This window comes from Cricetulus griseus, chromosome 3 (genome assembly GCF_003668045.3).
Source record: "Cricetulus griseus strain 17A/GY chromosome 3, alternate assembly CriGri-PICRH-1.0, whole genome shotgun sequence".
Lineage (NCBI taxonomy): Eukaryota > Metazoa > Chordata > Mammalia > Rodentia > Cricetidae > Cricetulus > Cricetulus griseus.
The window spans coordinates 73,864,280-73,883,536 of record NC_048596.1 but is presented as its reverse complement, the minus strand read 5'-3'; the positions used below and the strand labels follow the sequence as shown (position 1 = coordinate 73,883,536).

General features: G+C 50.5%; 1 protein-coding gene across 7 annotated transcripts; it reads right to left on the bottom strand.

Moving 5' to 3' along the window:
- Window positions 1-244: 244 nt before the first annotated feature.
- On the bottom strand, window positions 245-19,068 carry Taok2 (TAO kinase 2). Of its 7 annotated transcripts, XR_003483126.2 has the most exons (20): window positions 18,312-19,063; window positions 15,081-15,247; window positions 14,830-14,901; window positions 14,633-14,734; window positions 13,998-14,043; window positions 13,790-13,886; window positions 13,563-13,676; window positions 13,365-13,456; window positions 10,052-10,145; window positions 9,873-9,954; window positions 9,064-9,231; window positions 8,510-8,953; window positions 6,595-6,960; window positions 6,304-6,507; window positions 5,767-6,006; window positions 2,518-2,730; window positions 2,200-2,307; window positions 1,714-1,820; window positions 1,397-1,579; window positions 1,171-1,312 (listed from the first exon to the last, which is right to left on the bottom strand). XR_003483126.2 is itself a non-coding variant. In XM_027404606.2 (19 exons), the coding sequence occupies exons 2-19, from the start codon at window positions 15,210-15,212 to the stop codon at window positions 794-796; spliced, it is 3,276 nt and encodes a 1,091-aa protein (XP_027260407.1). In that variant the 5' UTR covers window positions 15,213-15,247; window positions 18,312-19,065; the 3' UTR covers window positions 245-793. The 7 variants fall into 7 exon arrangements, 5 of the variants coding, with proteins under 5 accessions (XP_027260407.1, XP_027260409.1, XP_027260408.1 ...); XM_027404606.2 differs by lacking the exon at window positions 1,714-1,820 and having other exon boundaries at window positions 245-1,312; window positions 18,312-19,065; XR_003483127.2 differs by lacking the exon at window positions 2,200-2,307 and having other exon boundaries at window positions 18,312-19,062.
- Window positions 19,069-19,257: the final 189 nt, after the last annotated feature.

Genomic DNA, 19,257 nt, shown 5'->3' with positions numbered 1-19,257 from the left:
AGTCACATGACCCAATTAAGTACAATTAACACTATCATTTGCCACTCATCAATCCTTCACACACAGACAGAAAGGGAGAAGTCCCGAGGTCTGTTAGAATAACCAACAGTTTATTAAAAGCTTGCCCTAGGGCTCTGTGCCAGCCCCATAGCTGAGAGGGGCTCCCATGACTGCTTCCAGGCTTGGCAGCAGCCCTTTCTGAGGTCCTTCCCTTGTCCCCCGCCCCAGCCCTGACCCCAAATTTAAAAAAAAAAGACAAGACGGCACAGGACGTCAAACAGCAACAGGAGAATGGTGAGACCCGGGCACCCTGACTTCAAGACCCCAACCCTTCTGGAGGAAGTCCTCCTCCCATTCTCCTTGCCGTGGGCCCCAGACCTGCACTGCCATATCCAGGTCTGGGGACCCTGTTGTCCCCAGTCCACGGCCCCATCACAAGGGTTGTATAGTTCTCTGAATATAATATGTCTAGACCCACCCTTCCCCTCCCCCAGGGGACCAGATGAATATTTGACACTCACAGTTCCCACCTTTGGTAGGTGGTGATGGAGGGAGACCCTGGCACCATGGTGGGGAGGCAGGGCTCCTGGTCAGCCTTGGGGCACCAATGCCCAAGCTGGCCTGGGGTCACTGGCCGGCCCCAAGAAGCTCATGAGATGTGGAGGTCTGATGGGGGAGCTGGAGCCAACATCCTGTCCCCACCACCACTGGGTAGGCTTCAAGCACACTGCCTGTAGGATCAGGCACCACCCACTCCCACCTTGCCCTATTCCTCTGCTCACCACCCTGCACTTCAGGAATAGAAGTGGGAGGAGCCATTGAGGATGTGGGAAGCAACACTGGTGCTTCGGCTCAGTGGCCCTGGCACTGCAGCAGGTGGGCCCACGTTCTCACTGCTGCTGCCCCCTGATGCCGCCCGCCTCAGGGGTTGAGGGCTGTTTCTTAGCAGCAGCAGAGCCCCTCCACGGGGTGTTCCACTCTGTGCTGGAGGCCCTAGCCAGTTTGGAGGCCCTGGGGGAGCCAGCAGAGCTGGCTGACGCCAAGCTGGTGGGGGCATGCCTGGTGGAGGAGGGCCGTGGCTCCAATGGGCCCCTGAACGGGGAACTGGACGGGAGGGCCAGGCAGGGGCTGGGGGTGGAGCAGGATAACCCTGGGCAGCAGCTTCAGCTGGAATGCCCCCCAGAGCCATGCTGGAGAAACCCAGCCTCATGCTCTCAGCATCAAAGGCCTCGATCTCACGGGCCTGCCGTTCAAGCAAACTCCGGATTCGCTCAGAACGCCCTGTTTGCAGGGCCAGCAGCTCTTCTTCCACCTGGGACACCCAAAACAGGGGTGAGAGTACTGGAATGGAGAACCCGCTCTCCCTTTCCCATCTTGGGGGGGCCAAGCCCCTTACCCGTTGCTCTAGCAGCGCCCGCCTCAGCGCTACTCTCTGCTCCAGCTCCCTCAGCTCCCGCTCGTGCTGACTCTCTGTGCGGATCTTGATCTTGCTCTGGTAAGCATTGAGGAGCTCCAGCTCCTGTTGGAGCTGCTGCCGCAGGGCCTGAAACTCTGCCTCTTGGGTCTCATCAAGCCGGAGCTGGAGGACGGGAGGAGAGGGTTTAGGGACCTCCTCCTCTGTCCCCACCATCCTCCCCTGCCCCAGTAGGCCTGGGCCCTAAGGTGGCAAGGAGCGGCAGTCTCAACCTCTATCAGAATGGAAGATGGTCATACCCTGTGGTACAGCAATTACACTTGCAGGAATCTATCCCCCAGGTATACTTGCACATGTGCTCGAAGTGTTCACGGAAGCGTTGTGATAGCAAAATGCTGGAAACAACCTAAATGTCCACCAATAAGGGATGGGTTAAATAAATTATGGTACAGCCATTCCATGGAAAATTCTATACTGTATAAAAATGATACATGTGCTATGTATACTGACATGGAATGATGTCCAAGAAATACTAGGTGGAAAAGGGAAGTCAGAAAACTATGTAAAGTCTGACTCTATTGTGTTTAAAATTTCTATTTAATTTTCCAGATATGCACTGGAAACCATTACAAAATTACCTCTGAGGGATGGGACTGAGTGAGAATGGAGTCCTCTAGGTCTTAGAATTCAATGTGCATTTGACTCCAGTGCTGTGTACAGTTTTCCTAAGAGCAACCTTCCAGATTCCTGAAGTCTTGAGTAAAAGGCCTGAGAACCACACTCACTGTAATCTGCTCCCCTGCTCCCTGTTCACACAAAGTATACTCAGGTCCAGAAAAAAGTATTACAGCCATTATTTTCCTTGGTGTTTCTTGGCAGAGCAGGCAGGATGACTTTGTTAAGACAGTAGGAAAATAGAGAAAAAAATAAAACCACTGAGAAGAGTATGAAATAAAACCATTATGAAGAATGTCAGTAGTAAAAGAGTACCCGGGTTTCCTAAGTTCAAAAGTTCTGTTCATACCTCCCTCCTTCCTTTGCCACAACAAATGTTAAAGCAAAGGCCAACCTCCATAGTCTCCCTCCCAGACCCCAGGCCTCACCGCCTGTGAGCTGAGCATCTCTGAAATGGACTGGTCATACTGCTCAGCCAGGATCGCCAGCTTGCGGGTCTGTTCCTCCTTGAGCCGCTTAAGGAGGCTCTTGTGCTGAGCTTTGGGTGTGGTCTCCAGCAAGTGTGCCCGAAGAGCCTTGTATTGCCGTGTCTGGATCTTACACGTTTCCTGGAACTGCTTCTTGATCTGCAGCTCCTTCGACTGTGCAGTGAACGGATCAAGGGGAAATGGGGCAGGGGAGAAGGAGGAAGAAGAGGAACAACGAGGGGAAAGGAAGAAAAGGAGGAAGGAGACAGAAGCAGAGACAGGGAGAGGGAGAGAAACAGAAAACATGTTAGACAGAGGGGGCGGGGGGAGCTGTACACAGACAGACATGGAGAGATGGAACTGTTGAGAGATCAAGAAAGTCTCCATGGGCAAGAGAGGCAGAGAAACAAGAGAGGTTCTGAGTACATCAGAGTTGCATGGGATGTCACAAGAAGGGACATAAGATCTTACAGACAGGGAACTGAGAATCTTCGGAGGACTGGGTACACAAAAGAAGCTCTGATCATGCAGAGAGAGAGGAGATAATATCACCCTGGGATAGAAGCATGTGATCACATGTTTAGGAATGTAACGACTGAGTGAGACACCAAGGCGCACACAACATCCACGAAAGGGCAATACAACTAAGGGCAGGCAGAGGAAGGCCCAGGTCCAGCACCTCAGGGAAGGCAGGGAAGAAGGAAGCACTGTGCTGAGGGATTGGTAGCAGGTCACCCCGTATCAGGCCACAGAAGGGGAGGGGGGGTGGCCAGAAAAGGTCTGAGAAGTTCACTGGGAACAGCTGCCACCCTGATCAGATCCACACATTAGCCCCACCCAAGCCCACAGCAATCCCAGGCCTCTAGTTTGCACATTCTACCTAGTCCCAACTCACCACCCTTGACTGTAGGGGTCTGCCGTCCCAGCCCCCAACTCTGTAGACTAATGCCTGACCCAGGTGATAGACGCTGCTCCAAATCATGTAGGCATTGGGTTCATAGTAAAGGAAGGGACAAAGAGACCAAAAGACTTTAACCCTAAGTACTCTCTGAAAGGGTCTCACAAACAGGGGGAACTGTGAGATCACGAAGTTCTGTGGAAGCTCCACAGGGGCTCACAGCCTAGAGCTGGTTGTGGTCATGGTGCAATGAAGCTATGAAGGCAAAGAGGATGAGGCTGAGGAGTGAAAGGAGTGAAGACAACGGAGATGGGGTGAAGAGGTCATGGAGCTGAGGGCCAAGGGTCCAGATTCGGGGCAAACCAGGGAGGCTAGGCGGCAGGACAAAGCAGACAGAGGCAGCCTGGGCCAAAGGTATAGTTCCGCTCAGATATTTTATTTGTGTTTTTCTTTTTTTTCTTTTTTGTGGAGGGGGAAGGGGACAGGTTGGAAGGGAGACAGAAAAACAAAATCAAAGAGGGAAAAAACCCCATGACTTCCCTCCCTGCCACCCCTGGCCCCAGGCCTGAGCCGATGAGGGTGAGGATGAGCACACACACAGCGGGGGGAACAGCAATAACTTAGGGGATTGGGGAAAACACAGAGTGTCATTTCTGGACTCCAAAGTAGAGGAGGCTGCCTGTCTAGAAATTTCTGGGGCCAGGACCGGACCTGGGGAAAACATACTGAGTAAGAAAGGTCAGAGGGGAGGAGAGGCTGGGGGATTGGAGAAACTTCACTGAGTTGTGGGAGATAAAGTGCTCGATGCCCTAAATTTGGATGAAGGGTTGGAACCGTTACCTCCAGGGAGGCAGGGCCCTGCGGGTCTGAGATCTCCGCCCAGCCACAGTACCTGGTGGTAGCTGTCGGGAAGCAGAGAGCCCAAGACGGCGCTGGCTGCGTGGTAGCAGCCGAGGGATCCGACTGGGCCTCTCACCCTTAAGCAGGCCCCAGCTGGCTAGTGTGTGAATAGCCCAGGGGGGCAAGCAAGAGGCTAATCTGTGGCTAGCCCGTGCTAGGCGCCAGTTCCAGCCCTTGCACAGAGCCCAAACTCTTCCCAACAGAGCTAGTGGATGTTGAGTAGTGCGAGGAGTTCCCTGACGGGGCCAAGGGACAGGTAGTCGGCTTCGGAAACCATTCTTGTTGGTCTTAGGGTACAGCGCAAACAGCCCCCGGTCTCCCACGGCCCCACAGCCCTGTAGGGCCCGAAAGGCCATGGGTGACAGGCGTAGCAGAACCCGCAACCAGAGTCGAGAGATGCCTCGACGTATCTGGGGGCCTTGCTGCCGCACCCATTTGCCCCCAGCTGCCATAGCTGCCAGAGGTAGAGCCAGGCTGGGCCAAGCTAGGAGCCAGGCAGCCCCAAGGCCCAGAGGCACACCCATAAGGCCTCGACGCCAGCTTAGGCTAAGGACAGCCCCCAGTGCAGTGCCCTGAGCCAGGAGAAGGAACAGACTGGGGGGCAGGTGTAGGGCTGTACAAAGGAACAGGTAGGAGGCCCCCAGGCCCACTAGTCCTACCTCAAGGGCCAGCAGTGCTGCCTGTAAGCCACCCCCACCCTGAGCTGCCAGTAGTGGTAGTAGCAGCAGAAGGAGTAGGGGCAGGAGGCCAGAGGAGGACCCCACTGCAAAAGAGAGGCCGGCCAGGAGGCCATGAGACAGGAGTCCAGGGAGCTGGCTAGCAGGGCACTGTCTCAGATGTGATGGAGGTGGCTCTGGAGGGATATCTGGGGAAGGACAACCATCTCCAGGATCCCTGGGGGTTCCAATTGGAGCCCCTCCCTCCTCTTCCTCCTCCTCCTCCTCTTCTTCCTCAGGGACTGGAGTCAGAACAGGACCCTGGACCCAGCCAAGCTTGAACTCCACATCCACAAGGGTCCCACCCTCCTTCCCCCACAAACTCCACGCCCCAGCCTCTTCCTGGCCAATAATACTTCTCTCCTGGGATTCCGGTGAGGGGACTCTAATCTCCTTCATCTCCTCAGATATATCCCAATCTTCCTCATTAACCAGACTCCTATGTTTTTGTGGGCTGGAACTAAAGGTTCCCATTTCTTCCCCCAGAATCCTCTGCTCCTCTGGCTCCAAGGTGGTCCCTTCCTTTCCCAGAATCCTTCTCTCTGGCACTGCTTCCTCCTCCTCTCCCAGCATCCTTTGGTCCAGGACTGCCTCCTGGCCAGATGAGCAGGGCTGCTCTTCACTAGGGGTGCCTGTGCTGAGTGGTCCCAGAGCCCCAGTAGCAGGGAGGCCCATGGGTAGCTGGCCTGCACGTACTTTGAGGCTCTTGGGCTGCTGGCGAACCTGGGCCGCGTGCTTCTGCCGCAATTCTTGCTCCCGTCGCTTGTTGTACTCCAGCTGGTTGCCTAGCTCTGTTTGGTGCTGGAGGCGGGTGAGTTCAGCACGTGTGCGCTGGACAGCTTGGAGCTGTCGTAGCTCCAACTCTCGTGTAGCCTCATGTTGCCGCAACAGCAGAGCACACTCTAAGTCCTTCTGTGTCTGTTTCTTGTTCAAGTCCTAAGTCAGAAAAGAGGCAGAACCCAAGGCCCAGTCAGGGAGCCTTCTTGGTATTGAAGAATTAAGAGCACAAGGCTCCTTAGCCAAGAGTAAGGGAGGTGAGGAGTGTAAACCTTGGAAAGGGATACCTAAGGACTTCCTAGCATGGTTCAGTGAGGATGGAAAGCAGGAAGAATGCTGAAAAGAAGCCAAACCAAAACTTTAGGAGAGGAGAAAGAAGACATTAGGGAGGCAAATGACAGAAGAGAGATGCTAGGATCCTTACTGTGGGGAGAAGGACAGGTGGGCCAGGTCTACCTCTCGAAGCAGGTCCTGGTCTAGGCTGTGTCGAGCCAGTAGCATCTTGCGCTTGTATTGACGACACTGCAGTTCAAAGTACTGGCGTTGCCTCCGCAGCAGTCCTGCCTCCTCTTCTGCCTGACACTGTTGCAACTGCTCCTTCTGTCTCAACAGCCACTCAGCCTTCTCTCGTTTGGGTGTGCTAGGGTTCTCCTGGAGCTCCTGGCAGGGCAGTGGGGGAAATGGGTCAGGGCCATTGTCTTGCCTACCTGATGGCCCTTGGCTCACCCAAGGCAGATCTGGCCAAACCTCCTTCAACTGCTCCTTCCGAAGCTTATAGGTTCGCTTCTGCGCCTCCAGCAGGGCAGCCAGCTCCTTCTTCTGCTGCCCCAGGATGTGCTGCTGGAACTTCCGCTCCTCGGCCTGAGCAGCTCGGGCTTCTTTTTCACCAATGGCCTGGTGCCTCCGGGCCAGCTTCTCAGCCTCAGTCCCAAAGCCAGCCCGTTGTGCTTCAAGCTCCCGCTGCAGCCGCCCACTGTGCTCCTCACGTTCACCCCTCAGACGGGACTCCAGGGCCAGCAGCTGCTTCTGATGCTGACGCCGCATCCGCTTGTAGCCACTTAGTTGCTCCCGCAGGGCTGAGTCCTGCTCATGCTCCTGGATCTGACGGCTGACCTAGAATACAAGAAAGGATAAACCGTGGGACTCATCCCTAGCCCCCATTTTATTTACACAGATATGGTGAAGAACAAGGTTATCAGACTCAAGATTTCATTGTTATTAAATATCTTCCTTACATCTAAACTCTCTAAATCCATTTCCACAACTGAATAATTGTCTGCCTTATGGGTTGGTGTAGTAGACTGAGATGATAAAAGTGTCCTGATGCAAAAGTAGCTACAACACAGATTAGTGCAAAAGAATGGATCAGATACACCTGGGCTCAGCTCAGATTCCAGTTCTGCCCGTTATTGCCACTCAATCTCAAACCACCAACTCTCACATCAGTCATAGGCCAACAATGCCACTGCATAGATTAGTGTGATACACATAGAAAAAAGACCAGTGAGTGCTGGCTAGCACTCTCCCTTCAGCAACACTACAGAGTGTCCACCATGTTCCAGGTACTAAGCTAGGCTCTGAGTCCTGATATGTTAGATCAAGATCTCTGGCTGCAACCTCTGGCCTCACCTCACCTGTTCTATCAATGGCTCTTAAGTTTAGGTTGTCAAGACCCAGGAAAATCAGATCTCTCTGCATAGTATGAAGAAGCAGCAGCAGCTCAAGAATGGTCCTAGCAACCCCCAACCCCAGCCACAGCCACAAGGAAAAGCTTGAAAAATACATTAGACTTGCCCAGTGGCCTCTAAGGGAATTGTTGGTACTCAAATGCAGCCAAATCTGGAATGTCACTTAAAAGTTTATCAAGAGCACAAACAGAAAGCTTTGTTTCATGAGAAGCCTGAACTTGTCCTGCATGGTAACACATGCCTATAAACCCCAGGGCTTCAGAGTCTAATGCAGAAGGATCACAAGTTCAAGGCTGAGCTACTGTTAGAACCCGACTCAATAAGCAAACAAATATTTTCCCATGTATTGAGAAAAGTGAGATTTTAGAAGACTAAGATCCTATTTACAGGAACAGAACCCCAGTCAAAGGTGCCTGGGCAAGTACGTTGGGCAAACAACCTCTCTAAGTCATAGCAGCCAACACTTAAATGGGATCCAACCATTTCCCTCCCAGGGAAAGCTGGAAAGATTAAACATAAGCATGTGTGTGGCAAGTGACAAGTCCTTGACATGAGGCAGATCCCTGAACCCAACCTCTGCCCTCTGAAGCCCTGAATCCAGCAAGCCTGCACACTGCCACCAGGAGTACCACAGCAGGGTAGACATACCTGTCCAGGCACGTAAAGCACCTGAACAGGCAGAGGAGTCCAGGAAGGTCTCCACACGCTGTTATTTCAACAAGGCCTTGAAAACAGAGCAACAGTTTGCAAGGCTGGGAATACCCAGCTTAGGCAATGTGACTAAAATAGTCTGCTGGGAGAAGGCAGCAGTCAAAGACAGTAGCAAAGTGAGGGAATCTTGACTTCAATTATGTACCACAAGGAGAATGTCATTTCTGGACTTTGTTTGATGTATCCAGGTAATAGATTAAAAACAAAACAAAACAAAAAATCCCAAAACTATGAAGAAGCTGAGTGAGGATGGCCACACTTACCAAGGAGGCAGTACGGATGGTGGCAAAGTGATCCCGGTTGCGGCAATAAGCCCGGCGGCGAGCAGAAGAGGTGGTAGAGGTGGGAGGGGCTGCAGGTGGTTGGAGTGGACCTGTAGTCATCTCTGGCTGGTAAGGATCATCATATAGGTTGTCTGAGCCTGGCAGCCTGTGGATGATGGAGCTGTGGGAAGTGACTGTATGCTCCCCCTCCTGCATCATAGCCATTTCTCGGGCTTCAGGGCCTTCCTCTTCCTCCTCTTCCTCTTCTTCCTCCTCTTCTTCCTCCTCCTCCTCATTGTCTGAGGCATCTGCTAGACTGTTGACTGAGCTGCTTTGGCTGGAGGCGCTGATGGACATGCTGGGTACTGAGTGGCTACTCTCTAGACTGGTCAGTGTCCCCGCTCGGTGCATGTAGGGTTCTGCTTCCTGCGAACAGGGTGTGAGCTGTTGGGCAGGGAAAGGGAAGGACAAGGATATGGAGTAGCATAAGAAAAGAAGGTGAAGAAAGGCCAAGCCCAGTATGGGGTAGGGAAGTATCAGGGCAGCTAGGTCACCTCCTCTTCCTCTGGGGCTTCAGCACCAGGGCCATTGGGTGCCTCTTGGAATAGTATCTTCTTCATCTTTCGGTACTGCAGGTTATCCAATTCCCGTACAGCATCCTTGGTCCTCTGGATTAGGTCCATGATGACTGTGGGTGGCCGCTCCCGGAGCACAAAGCGGTGCTAGGGAAACAGAACACCTGAGACTGCTGTCAGTTCTCTGTGTCCCCTCTAGATCTCATGCCTCGCGGTATCTCCAAGCCTGAGGCCCATGCCCTCCACAGATGGATGCTCACTTGTCTTATGCCTGTTTCTCATAGAAACTGTCTTTACTACCCAGACAGCCTCATTTCTCCAGGCATTGCTGACAGGTAAGGTATTCAGGAGATGCCAATGCAGCTCTGCTTCCCAAAGGCTAACTGCTTTTGAATGCATCACAAGACCTCTTCAGGCCCTGAAAAGTTACCCTTTAAAAACCAGGAGGTCAGTCTAGCAGTATGTTGGTCCCAACTAGGGCTTCTTAGAGGATACATTGGCTCTGTGAAGGGAATGAAGTTTCCCAAGTTTGGAAAACTTAAAAACATCTCAGGGAGATCATACATTTATCTATGATCTTTGATTAAGAAAAAATTATTATTTAAATTAAGTAGTATTATAGCAGATAAAAATCTAGCAAAACATGGGGCAGTGAGGTATCAGAGCAGGGGCAAAATTCATAAAGGAAGATTCATAAAGGAAGATTCCTGGATGAAGACTTAGGAATCACTAATTTTCTGTGGCTCTACCAGCTACAATTCTAGAACACTAGGCCAGAGAGTGCTCACCTTCAGAAGAACCTCTGAGGTTGGTCTGTCTTGAGGGATTTTCTGAAGACAGGAGTCAACAAAATTCCGGAAATACTCAGACCTGACATCCCAGGAAGTATGAGACAGGAGGAGAAGGCATGAGCCAGGCAGCTAGACCCCATGACCTAACCACTTGGCCCAAGAACCCCAGTCCTCACCAGTGTCCTGACTGGAGAGCAGGGGATTCATTCTGTGCAATGTGGTATAAGGCACTCATTGCATTCATGTTAAACAGTGGTGGCTTCCGCTCCGCTACAGAAAGGACAAAGGAAGAAGGTGAGAAGAGGTAGACGATCAGAAACTAGAAGGGAACTCAAAACAGCCTGGGTTCAAATCCCATCTGCCTGGTTTCCTTCCTACTTGATCTTAAGCAATTCCCGATCCTGCTGAGTCTTAATTTCCTCTCCGTAAAATGTAATGCCCAGAGTAGATATTAAAGAAAAACAGAAAAAAGGCATGAAGAAGCACACTCAAGTTATCAGCCCAATGAGTACTTATGAGGGCCAAATGAGATCAAAACCTGCCAGTTGTGGGAAAGACAGAAAACCAAGAAACATGTTCTATGTTCAAGAAGCTTCCAGTCTAGAATGAACTAAACTAAACAAGCAACTTTAGACAGAGCTGGGGATGTAGCTTAGTGGTAGAATGCTTGCTTAGCATGTAGCAGGCTCTAGATCTGATCCCCAATACCATCAAAACAAAGCCAGTAGCACTAAGTTGTTAATTGGGGTAAGGGAGAAAGCAGGTAAATGGCTAGGAAACCAAGAAGAGGTCATTTTAGAAAAGGGAATACTGGCGGTAGCTGTAAGAGTGTTGAGCTAGCAGCCGGGTGGATGATGGTGGCACATGCCTTTAATCCCAGCACTCAGGAGGCAGAGGCAGGTGGATCTCTGTAAGTTCAAGGCCAGCCTGGTCTACAAAGCTACACAGAGAAACTCTGAAAAAAAAAAAAAAAAAAAAAAAAAGTGTTGAGCCAGGAACACCTTATAGCCTAGAGAAATTTTTGTTTTATATCTCTGGCTGTCTTAGAACTAGCTCTGTAGACCAGGTTGGCCTCAAACTCAAAGTGCTGGAATAAAAGAAATGTACTACCACAACCTGGATGGCTATTTGTTTTTGACCTAAATAGTGATTTCAAAAACTTAATTGCCCAGCCAGGCGATGGCGGCTCATGCCTTTAATCCCAGCACTCAGGAGGCAGAGGCAGATGGACCTCTGTGAGTTTGAGGATAGCCTGGTCTATAAAGTGAGTTCCAGGACAGCCAGGGCTGTTACACAGACAAACACTGTCTCGAAAATCGCCCCCAACAACAACAACAAAAACCAAAAAATTTAATTACCAACAATAATTATGTGAATACAAATTTGCACTCTTTCTTTAGGAATCCAATATGGTAAAATGGAGTCTCTATTCCTATATAGCAATGAGTGGGAACTATGCAACAGCAGTCCTCTGTCTATAGGATCGATGGCCTCCAGCTTGCCCTGCCTCCCCACACTGATCAACTGACAACCATCTCTTTCTTTTTGTAATAATTTATTTTTATTTTATGTACGTTGGTGTTTTGTCTGCACGTATGTCTGTATGAGGTTGTCAGATCCCCTAGGGCTGGAGTTACAGACAGTTGTGAGCTGCCATGTGGGTGCTGGGAATTGAACCCGAGTCCTCTGGAAGAGCAGTCAGTGCTCTTAATTGCTGAGCCATCTCTGCAGCCCTACTGGCTGCTATCTCTAATCAGGCTTTCCAATAGTCTGTGTCTGTGTGTCCACACATCTACAAAATCCAGGAATACAATAGACAGCTCTTCTCTATGACCTGCTTCACCCCACCACTTGTCTGGCCATGGCCTCAAATGGTAAATGCAGTATGTATGAAGACAGAGGGCAAGAGTACAACCAAGTCTCTGACGGCAGGCACAAGCTCCTAACATGCTCCACATGAGCAGGGCCCATGAAGGAAAGAGGAAGCAGAGGCTGTAGCCTGGTATATGACAGCTTTGGTTTAGGAGGCAACAGGAAGCCACTAATGGCTCTGAGCAGCGACTGAAATGATGGCACCTAGTTCAGACAGATCTCTGCAGCATCAGTCCATCAGAGAGACTATGAAGAAGAGATTGGTTGCCAGGTGGTGTGGCATACACCTCTGATTCTAGCAGTCTTGAAGGCAGATCTCCGAGTGTGAGGCCAGCCTGGTGAGGGGCGAGATGGACGACTGGCAGAGGAAAGATCTCTGCAGGAAGCAGTCAGAAAGAACTACTTTTTCTTGGACAACCATTTCATGCCTGGAGTTGTGCTGAAGGTCTTATAAGCACTACCCCATTAGACAACTGCTTCAGTAGAACGGACTGGCAGAGAGAGTGCAAACATGGCTCAAAAGCTTCAGGAACTCACCTGGGCCTAACTTTCAAGACCTGTCACCTCACTCCAAAGTTAGTCTCAGTTCCTCAGGCTTGCTCTTAACTCTAAACTTCTACAATGCCACTTTCTGTCTGGAATGCTCTACCCTGCATCTTTCTAGCAGCTCTTTGTCTTGCAGGTTTGTTTAAACATTTCTATTACACTCCGGGCTTCCTTAGCCCCTAAACTAGGTCACACTTTAGCTCTGGAGCTTCTGCACTCTTATCCCATTCATAGAAAACATGCCTAGCTTCCCTTCCTTGAATGCAGTTTTAACAAAGACAGGAATTTTACCACTGTGCCCACAGAACCTAGCACACTGGGCACTGAGATTTAAAGCCCAGGTAGAGCCGGGCGTTGGTGGCACACGCCTTTAATCCCAACACTCGGGAGGCAGAGGCAGGTGGATCTCTGTGAGTTCGAGACCAGCCTGGTCTACAAGAGCTAGTTTCAGGGCAGCCTCCAAAGCCACAGAGAAACCCTGTCTCGAAAAAAACCAAAAACCAAAAACAAACAAACACAAACAAACAAACAAACAAACAAAAAACAAATAAAGCCCAGGTAGTAGACAAGAAGCAAGAATTGCTATAAAATCTAGGTAAAAGAGTTGGCAGCGGAATCAGGCGTAGTGGTGCACTCCTTTCATTCCAGAATTCAGGAGGAGGCAGAGGCAAGTGGATCTCTGAGTTTGAGGCCAATCGGGTCTACAGAGCAAGTTCCATGACAGCCACGGCTACTTTTCTCAAAAGTAACAACAAAAAAGTAGGGTTTGACAATTGCTTATATCAAAAAAGCTTCAAGCTGGCCGTTGGTGGCGCATGCCTTTAATCCCAGCACTCAGGAGGCAGAGGCAGGAGGATTTCTGGGAGTTCTAGACCAGCTTGGTCTACAAGAGCTAGTTCCATGACAGCCTCCAAAGCCACAGAGAAATCCTGTCTCGAAAAACCAAAAAAAAAAAAAAAAAAGCTTCAGTGTAGTCAAAATGGACAGGAAGTTAAGAGGTCTGGGATGGGATGGGGAGAGAAACAGACAGGAATGGAGAATAATCTGAGGAGGCAGAGAGGACATCCTTACCCAGCTCAATACAGGTTATCCCCAAGGACCAGACATCTACTTTGCCATCGTATTGCCCCTCATCCATGGCTAGGATCACCTCTGGAGCCATCCTGGGAGGACATGAGCAAAGAAAGGCTAACCACTGAACCCAGATTCTACACTTATTTCCAACATCATAGGAATCTCTTCACCTACCACCTCTTCTCTCTCACTCACCAGTATGGAGTGCCCACAAAGGAGTTAGCAGGTGCCATGATAGATGCGGAGCCAAAGTCCCCCAATTTTACCAAGCCTGGTTCAGACAGCAAGATGTTTCCAGCCTTCACATCCCTGACAGAAGCAAAGGGGAAAGATGAAAAATGCACCTCAGAAAAAATGTATAGGTGTTTTAGCAAAATGAGGACTGTTATAAAGCACCCCACTCTCAGTTGGTATCGTTGTACCTATGGATCATGTTGTGCGAGTGTAGATATGCCAGGCCCTGAAGTGCCCCATGAGTCACAGCTGCAATCTCTACCTCCTGAAGGGGCTTCTTGTGCACTGTAGAAGGAAGCAAAACAACAAACTGAGGGAGCCACAGGGGTGCAGAAAGCCACTTTCTCCTACAACTTTCTTGCTTATCTTCCTTACCCAACTTTCTGATTTACTTACCTTCTAGAAGATCAGAAGCTGAGCCCAGGCAATACTCCATCACCAGCTAAGGAAGGGTCAAGTGTTAGAGGTCAGCAGATTCTGGCCACCCCTGGCCCAGCTGCCTTGAGCAGAAACTCAAAACAGAACTTTCCTTGTTTATCTTCCACTCAGGCAATGCCAAAAGGGTAATGACAGAGAGGAAGGGCAGCTAGAGAAAACAAGAGGTAGTAGGAGAGTCTCTGGATTCAAGGCCTCCCCAAGAATGATTCTAAGACACCTACCATAGCTTCCATCTGGACCCCTTTAAAGTCCCCTTCAATCATCTCCTCCTAAAGAACACAGTCTCTTGCAACTTGTTAACTGTCTATGTCACTCTGGGTCACCTTCTCCTCCTGTACCTACACAAATGTCCATATTTTTGTTTGTTTCTCTTTTTGATACAGGATCTCACTGTGTATCCCTAGCTGGCCCAGCACTCACTAAGTAGACCTGTGCTTGTCTCCTCAGTGCTGGGGTTAGAAGTGTGTGCCACCATGCCTGGTTGATGGGTTTTTCAGAGGACTAACGTGGTCAGGAGACACTGCCCACTTCAGAGGCTGGACCAGGAAAAGATGCCTGAGTAAAACTGTTGCAGCAGTTGTGGAACAACTCACCCAAGCTGTGTGCTCCCTCAGGTAACAGCCCCGGTACTGAATAGTATTGGGATGTCGTAGCTTCTGTAAGAACCGCACCTCCTTGATGATGTCCTGCCATTTCTAGGAGGTCAAAAGAGGAAGGGGTTATCCTGCCTGCGTGTTGAGACTAGGGCCCTCTGCCTCCCAACAACTTGATCTTAATGAACCTGACTCACCTCATTTGACTGCTTCCCACTATAGGACATTTTCTTGATGGCCACCACCTCACTGTTCCGGACATCCCGGGCCTAGAGGACCAGATTGGAAGGTAGGAAAGACTACTTTGGGCTTGGGGTAGGAAGACCTGCTAAGCAGTAGGAGAAGGTGGGAGGGGCTGTTATGGTGATGGCGCAGAAGGTCTGGATGGAGACCCACAGGGTTAAAGACTCCACCCTTGCTTGCTTTACCCCTTTAAGACCCAACTCACAAAGTACACAGCTCCAAAGCTGCCATGGCCAATTTCCCGGAGGTCAGAGAAAAGCTTCTCAGGGTCATCCTTGAAGAAGAGCTCAGCTACATCAGGGTCCTTCAGGCTCCCGGCCCGGCCCCCAGCTGGCATGATGGCCCCTGGGGGCCCTGGGATTGGGACCTTGCCTGGGAAAAGTAGACAGGACCCTTAGAGCAAGGACAGGGCCCTAAGGGAGTTAAAGGGCCTCCCTCAAGCTTTTGCCTTGTCCTCCCCTCATTTAGGGATGAGAGGGAGCCACTGCTGAGGAAGGTTAGGAGGCTATTAGGAACACTATCAAAGCTCAAAAAAAAAAAAAAAAAAAAAAAAAAAAAGTTGCCCTGGCAACCAGATCATGGGGGCTGGGTCCCCAGAGTCCCTAAAATTGCCAGGAAGATAATTCTGGGAAGCTAAGCATCTTCATCAACCCCCTCATCCTTCAGCAATTTCCCAGTTCCCTATACCCAGCTATTCCCTCCCAGCCAGAGCTTCATATCCCCACATGTCCTATCCCACAAGTTCTCATAGTCCAGTGATTTCCAGGCACCTTCCTGTCCCCTTTGGTGCTGAGGCTACCTCCTCCTTCAAGCTCTCACACACTGGATGAGAACAGGAAACAGTCAGGCCGGATATGGTGGAAATCCGGCCATTGTTACAAGTGGGTACTGGCCTAAAGGGACCAGGAGACTCATTTTCAAAAAATATAGGGACACTGTGGCAGTGAGGACATCTAGAATGGGAATAGTAGGGACTGGCACCTGACTCTGAGGACCTCTGTGTTCTGGATTGTCATACTTGTTCAGTCTGCCTGCATAAGCAGCATACATAAGCATGGGATGTGATGTTGTGGGTCATGGACATTTATGTATCTCACACACATCACCTCTCACTGAGCTCCTACAACTGTATGGATAAACACTATTGTCACCTCTATCTATTATAGAAAAGTAAACAGGCTCAGAAAGATCAAATGATCTGCCCAAAGCTGGTTTGCCACCACCGGGCCGGCCTTCAGAACAGCCAAATAAAACCAGCAAGGCAGGATCAGGATCACCATTTTCCAGACAGAGTCACTGAGGCTGAGAGGAAAAGGGGCTTTCCCAAGGTCACAGAACAGCACCTTTCCCTCTCTGGTCAGGACAGAACATTGTTAGGCGGGCAACTAAGCCCAGCCTCCCCATAGAGGAAGGCCTCTCAGGTCATTCCAACCCTTAGTGGGTGGGCACTCCAAGCCAAATTCAGAAAGTTGCTGCAAAGTACCAGAACCAGAACACTCAGGGACTCCAAGACAGGCCTTTTTAAGGACTAATGGGGAATTTAGACACAAAGAACCCTCAGCAGAGTTCTAGCTACTTAAAGGTACCTAACAATTTCAGCATATAATTATATTCTGTGGTGCATTGTTTCCTGTCCATGTTGTTAATTTTGTCTCCTCAGCTCAACTGGAAGCTAGAGGGTAGGGAGGGAGCCTGAGTCTTTGGTGGGTCTCCGGGGTGTGAAGGGCTCAGAATAGCCTGAGAGACTGATTGATTGATGATTGATTGATTGATTGCCTTCAGCAGACTAGGAAGTCTGCTCAAGGCAGGCCACTTCTCCTGGGGCAATCACCTCTCGCCACATAATCACACAAAAGGCAGGTGCTCACAACTTGCCAATGGAACCCTCATGACTTCTTAACTAGTAACAAGCCCATGACTGCCAACCCAGAACCCCAGGCCACAAGAAAGAGTGCCAGCCATTGGAAAACATCATACAGGCCCCCTTCCTTACAATAACATTTGAGCAATTACCATGGTCTGGGCTAAGTCATAATCACCTCCTAAAATCCACGTTGCAAAAGAGTCCCTAAATTATCTTACCAGTACATCCCATCTACAACATATATCAATGGAGCTTCAGGTAAGTCCCTTATACTTCTCTTTGGTTAAGTGGATTACAGAATGCAACTATATGAGATCCCACACTCAGAACACTTTGTAGACACGGAACAAATGGCTTTTCCTTCCCTAATTCTAGGGTTACTACAAGGCTTAATGCTGGGGTGGGGGGAATAAAGAGAGGTGCGTTCTAACTCCACAGTTAAGAAGAGCCACTAAAGGCATCATTTGTTAGAAGAGAGAGCTATCTCTGGAACCCAGGTCAAAGTCTGGGGTTAGGGTAAAAATGAAGGTCACATTAGAAAAAAACCCGTGAGGCAGAAGCACAGCAGAGCTTCCTCTCAGGAAAAGCTCCTGAGTAGAGCCTTTCTGTAAAGGAAGATCATTATACCCCCATTTTTAAACTTCACTCTGATACAGTCTGTGGATCCCTCATCAAGCCTAGGCTCAGAAGAAAAGGGATGGCAAAAGATGGGTATAAGCCAGGTTAAAATCCTGATTCTGCCACTGGGTGACCTTGAACAACCTCTCTGGGCATCAATGTTCTCAACTGTAAAATGGGAAGGCAATAATAAAAGAGTTCCCATGGGTTGAGCAGGTCTGAGTGTGGCATGAGAAAAATGTATGCTAAAGTACTTTGTAAAAGGTAGGTCACCTGGCAAATGTATGAGATTATTTACACAGTTACAGCAAGAGACAGGTGGGTAAATGCAGCTGGAGGAAAACATTACCAAGCACACACACACACACACACACACACACACACACACAGAGCTTTGCAATGACAAAAACTCCAACTAGACCATGCCAGAAAAGAATATAAAGCAGTCAGTGTGGTGGCTTGCACCTGTAATCAAAGCAATAGAGAGGTTAAAGCAGGACTGCCTCCAATTTAAGGCCAGATCCACTAGCCAGGGCTACAGAAAGGCTGTCTCAACCAAAATAAATAAATATAAGCCCACCTATATGGGAATCAACACCCTATGGCAGTCTGAAAAAAAAAAGGAGTATAATAAAATCACAGTGAAGGGGTGGTTATGGGGGAAAAATTAATAAGGGAGGAGACCAGAAAGGTGGAAACCCCTTTGATTAGCTAAGCATCCTAGGGCGTGACCCTTGGTGTCATGACAGGCCCTGTCACCCGAGGTCCCCCTTCAACCAGACACAATGAAGAGAAGAGGAAGAGAGAAAGAGGTGGCAACAGAAGACAAGGCTGGCCACAAACTGACCATGGGCCCAGCAGGGCTTCCCCATACTGAGGAGAGGGCCTATCCAGCCCGTGCTTCTCAGAAAGGAGCTGGCCACAGGGACTCATGCCCATGCACCCGTGTCTCACCTGGTAGGGGTCACTATGGTGCCCCAGCGCCTCCGCTTCCGCCTGGGGTACTCCAGTTGCTCTGACAAGCAGGGAGAGGGGCAAGGAGACCTTCCCCCTTGCCACCTCTTCCTCAGCTTTCGCCCTTCCTGAGGGGCGGGCCCGGGAAGCCTCCCCTGGAGGGGAGGAGGTGACAACCTGATCTGACCTCGCGGTCCAGTCCTCCCCCAACTCGAGGGCGACAGTTGCTGAATCCCGGATTTCCGATTGTGGGGTCTAAGCCCCGAATATTTGCAAGGACCAAAAATGAATCCGGTATTTGGACGCCTGGAGAATGAACCCTGGATACTGGTGCACGCAAGGTCCTGAGTCCTAGGTATTTTAAATTGTATAAAACAGAGACCCAGGTTTGTAAAGGTTGGGACTCGAGTCCCAGATATCTGATATATGAGGGCTTGGTATCTAGGTATTTAAGGAATGAGGGACCAAGCCCCAAAATTTGGGACCTAGGGGCCTGAGCCCCAGGTCTTCGGTCACCGACACCGGGCCCACCCCGAGGACGCCCGGCTGCACGGCCCCTCTCAGGCTGGGGTCCGAGAGTGACAGCCCCCACTCCAACCCGGGTCTCCTCCCTTCCCCGTCCTCTCTCTCCGGAACAACTGAAAGAATGTAGCTGAGGTGCGGCTGATCGTCCCTGCGCCCTCACTCCCTTTCCTCTTCGTCTCAGCTTCTCACCGCACCACAGCCCTGCTCTCGTCCCGGCCTCCCTCTCCCTCTTCCTCCCAATTCCAAGATGGAGACCGGGCGGGAGCGCGCAGGCGCGGTAGGGACGCCAGGCCAAAGGGGGTGGGGCCCCAAAGGAAATAGCCCCGCCCCTCGCCCCTAGCTGCTGTGGCCAAGACGAGAAGCTGCCCTGGAGCCCAAGTGCGCGCGCGCCCCGCCACGCGGATCCTGGGTGGGAAGAAGA

Coding starts and splice junctions, on each gene's coding strand:
- Taok2 (XM_027404604.2), bottom strand. CDS start 15,212: ATGCCAGCTGGGGGCCGGGCCGGGAGCCTGAAGGACCCTGATGTAGCT. Junction 10,146..13,364: donor GATAACCTGTATTGAGCTGG/GTAAGGATGTCC, acceptor TCCTTTCTGTAG/CGGAGCGGAAGCCACCACTG. Junction 8,954..9,063: donor AAGCCCCAGAGGAAGAGGAG/GTGACCTAGCTG, acceptor CCTGCCCAACAG/CTCACACCCTGTTCGCAGGA.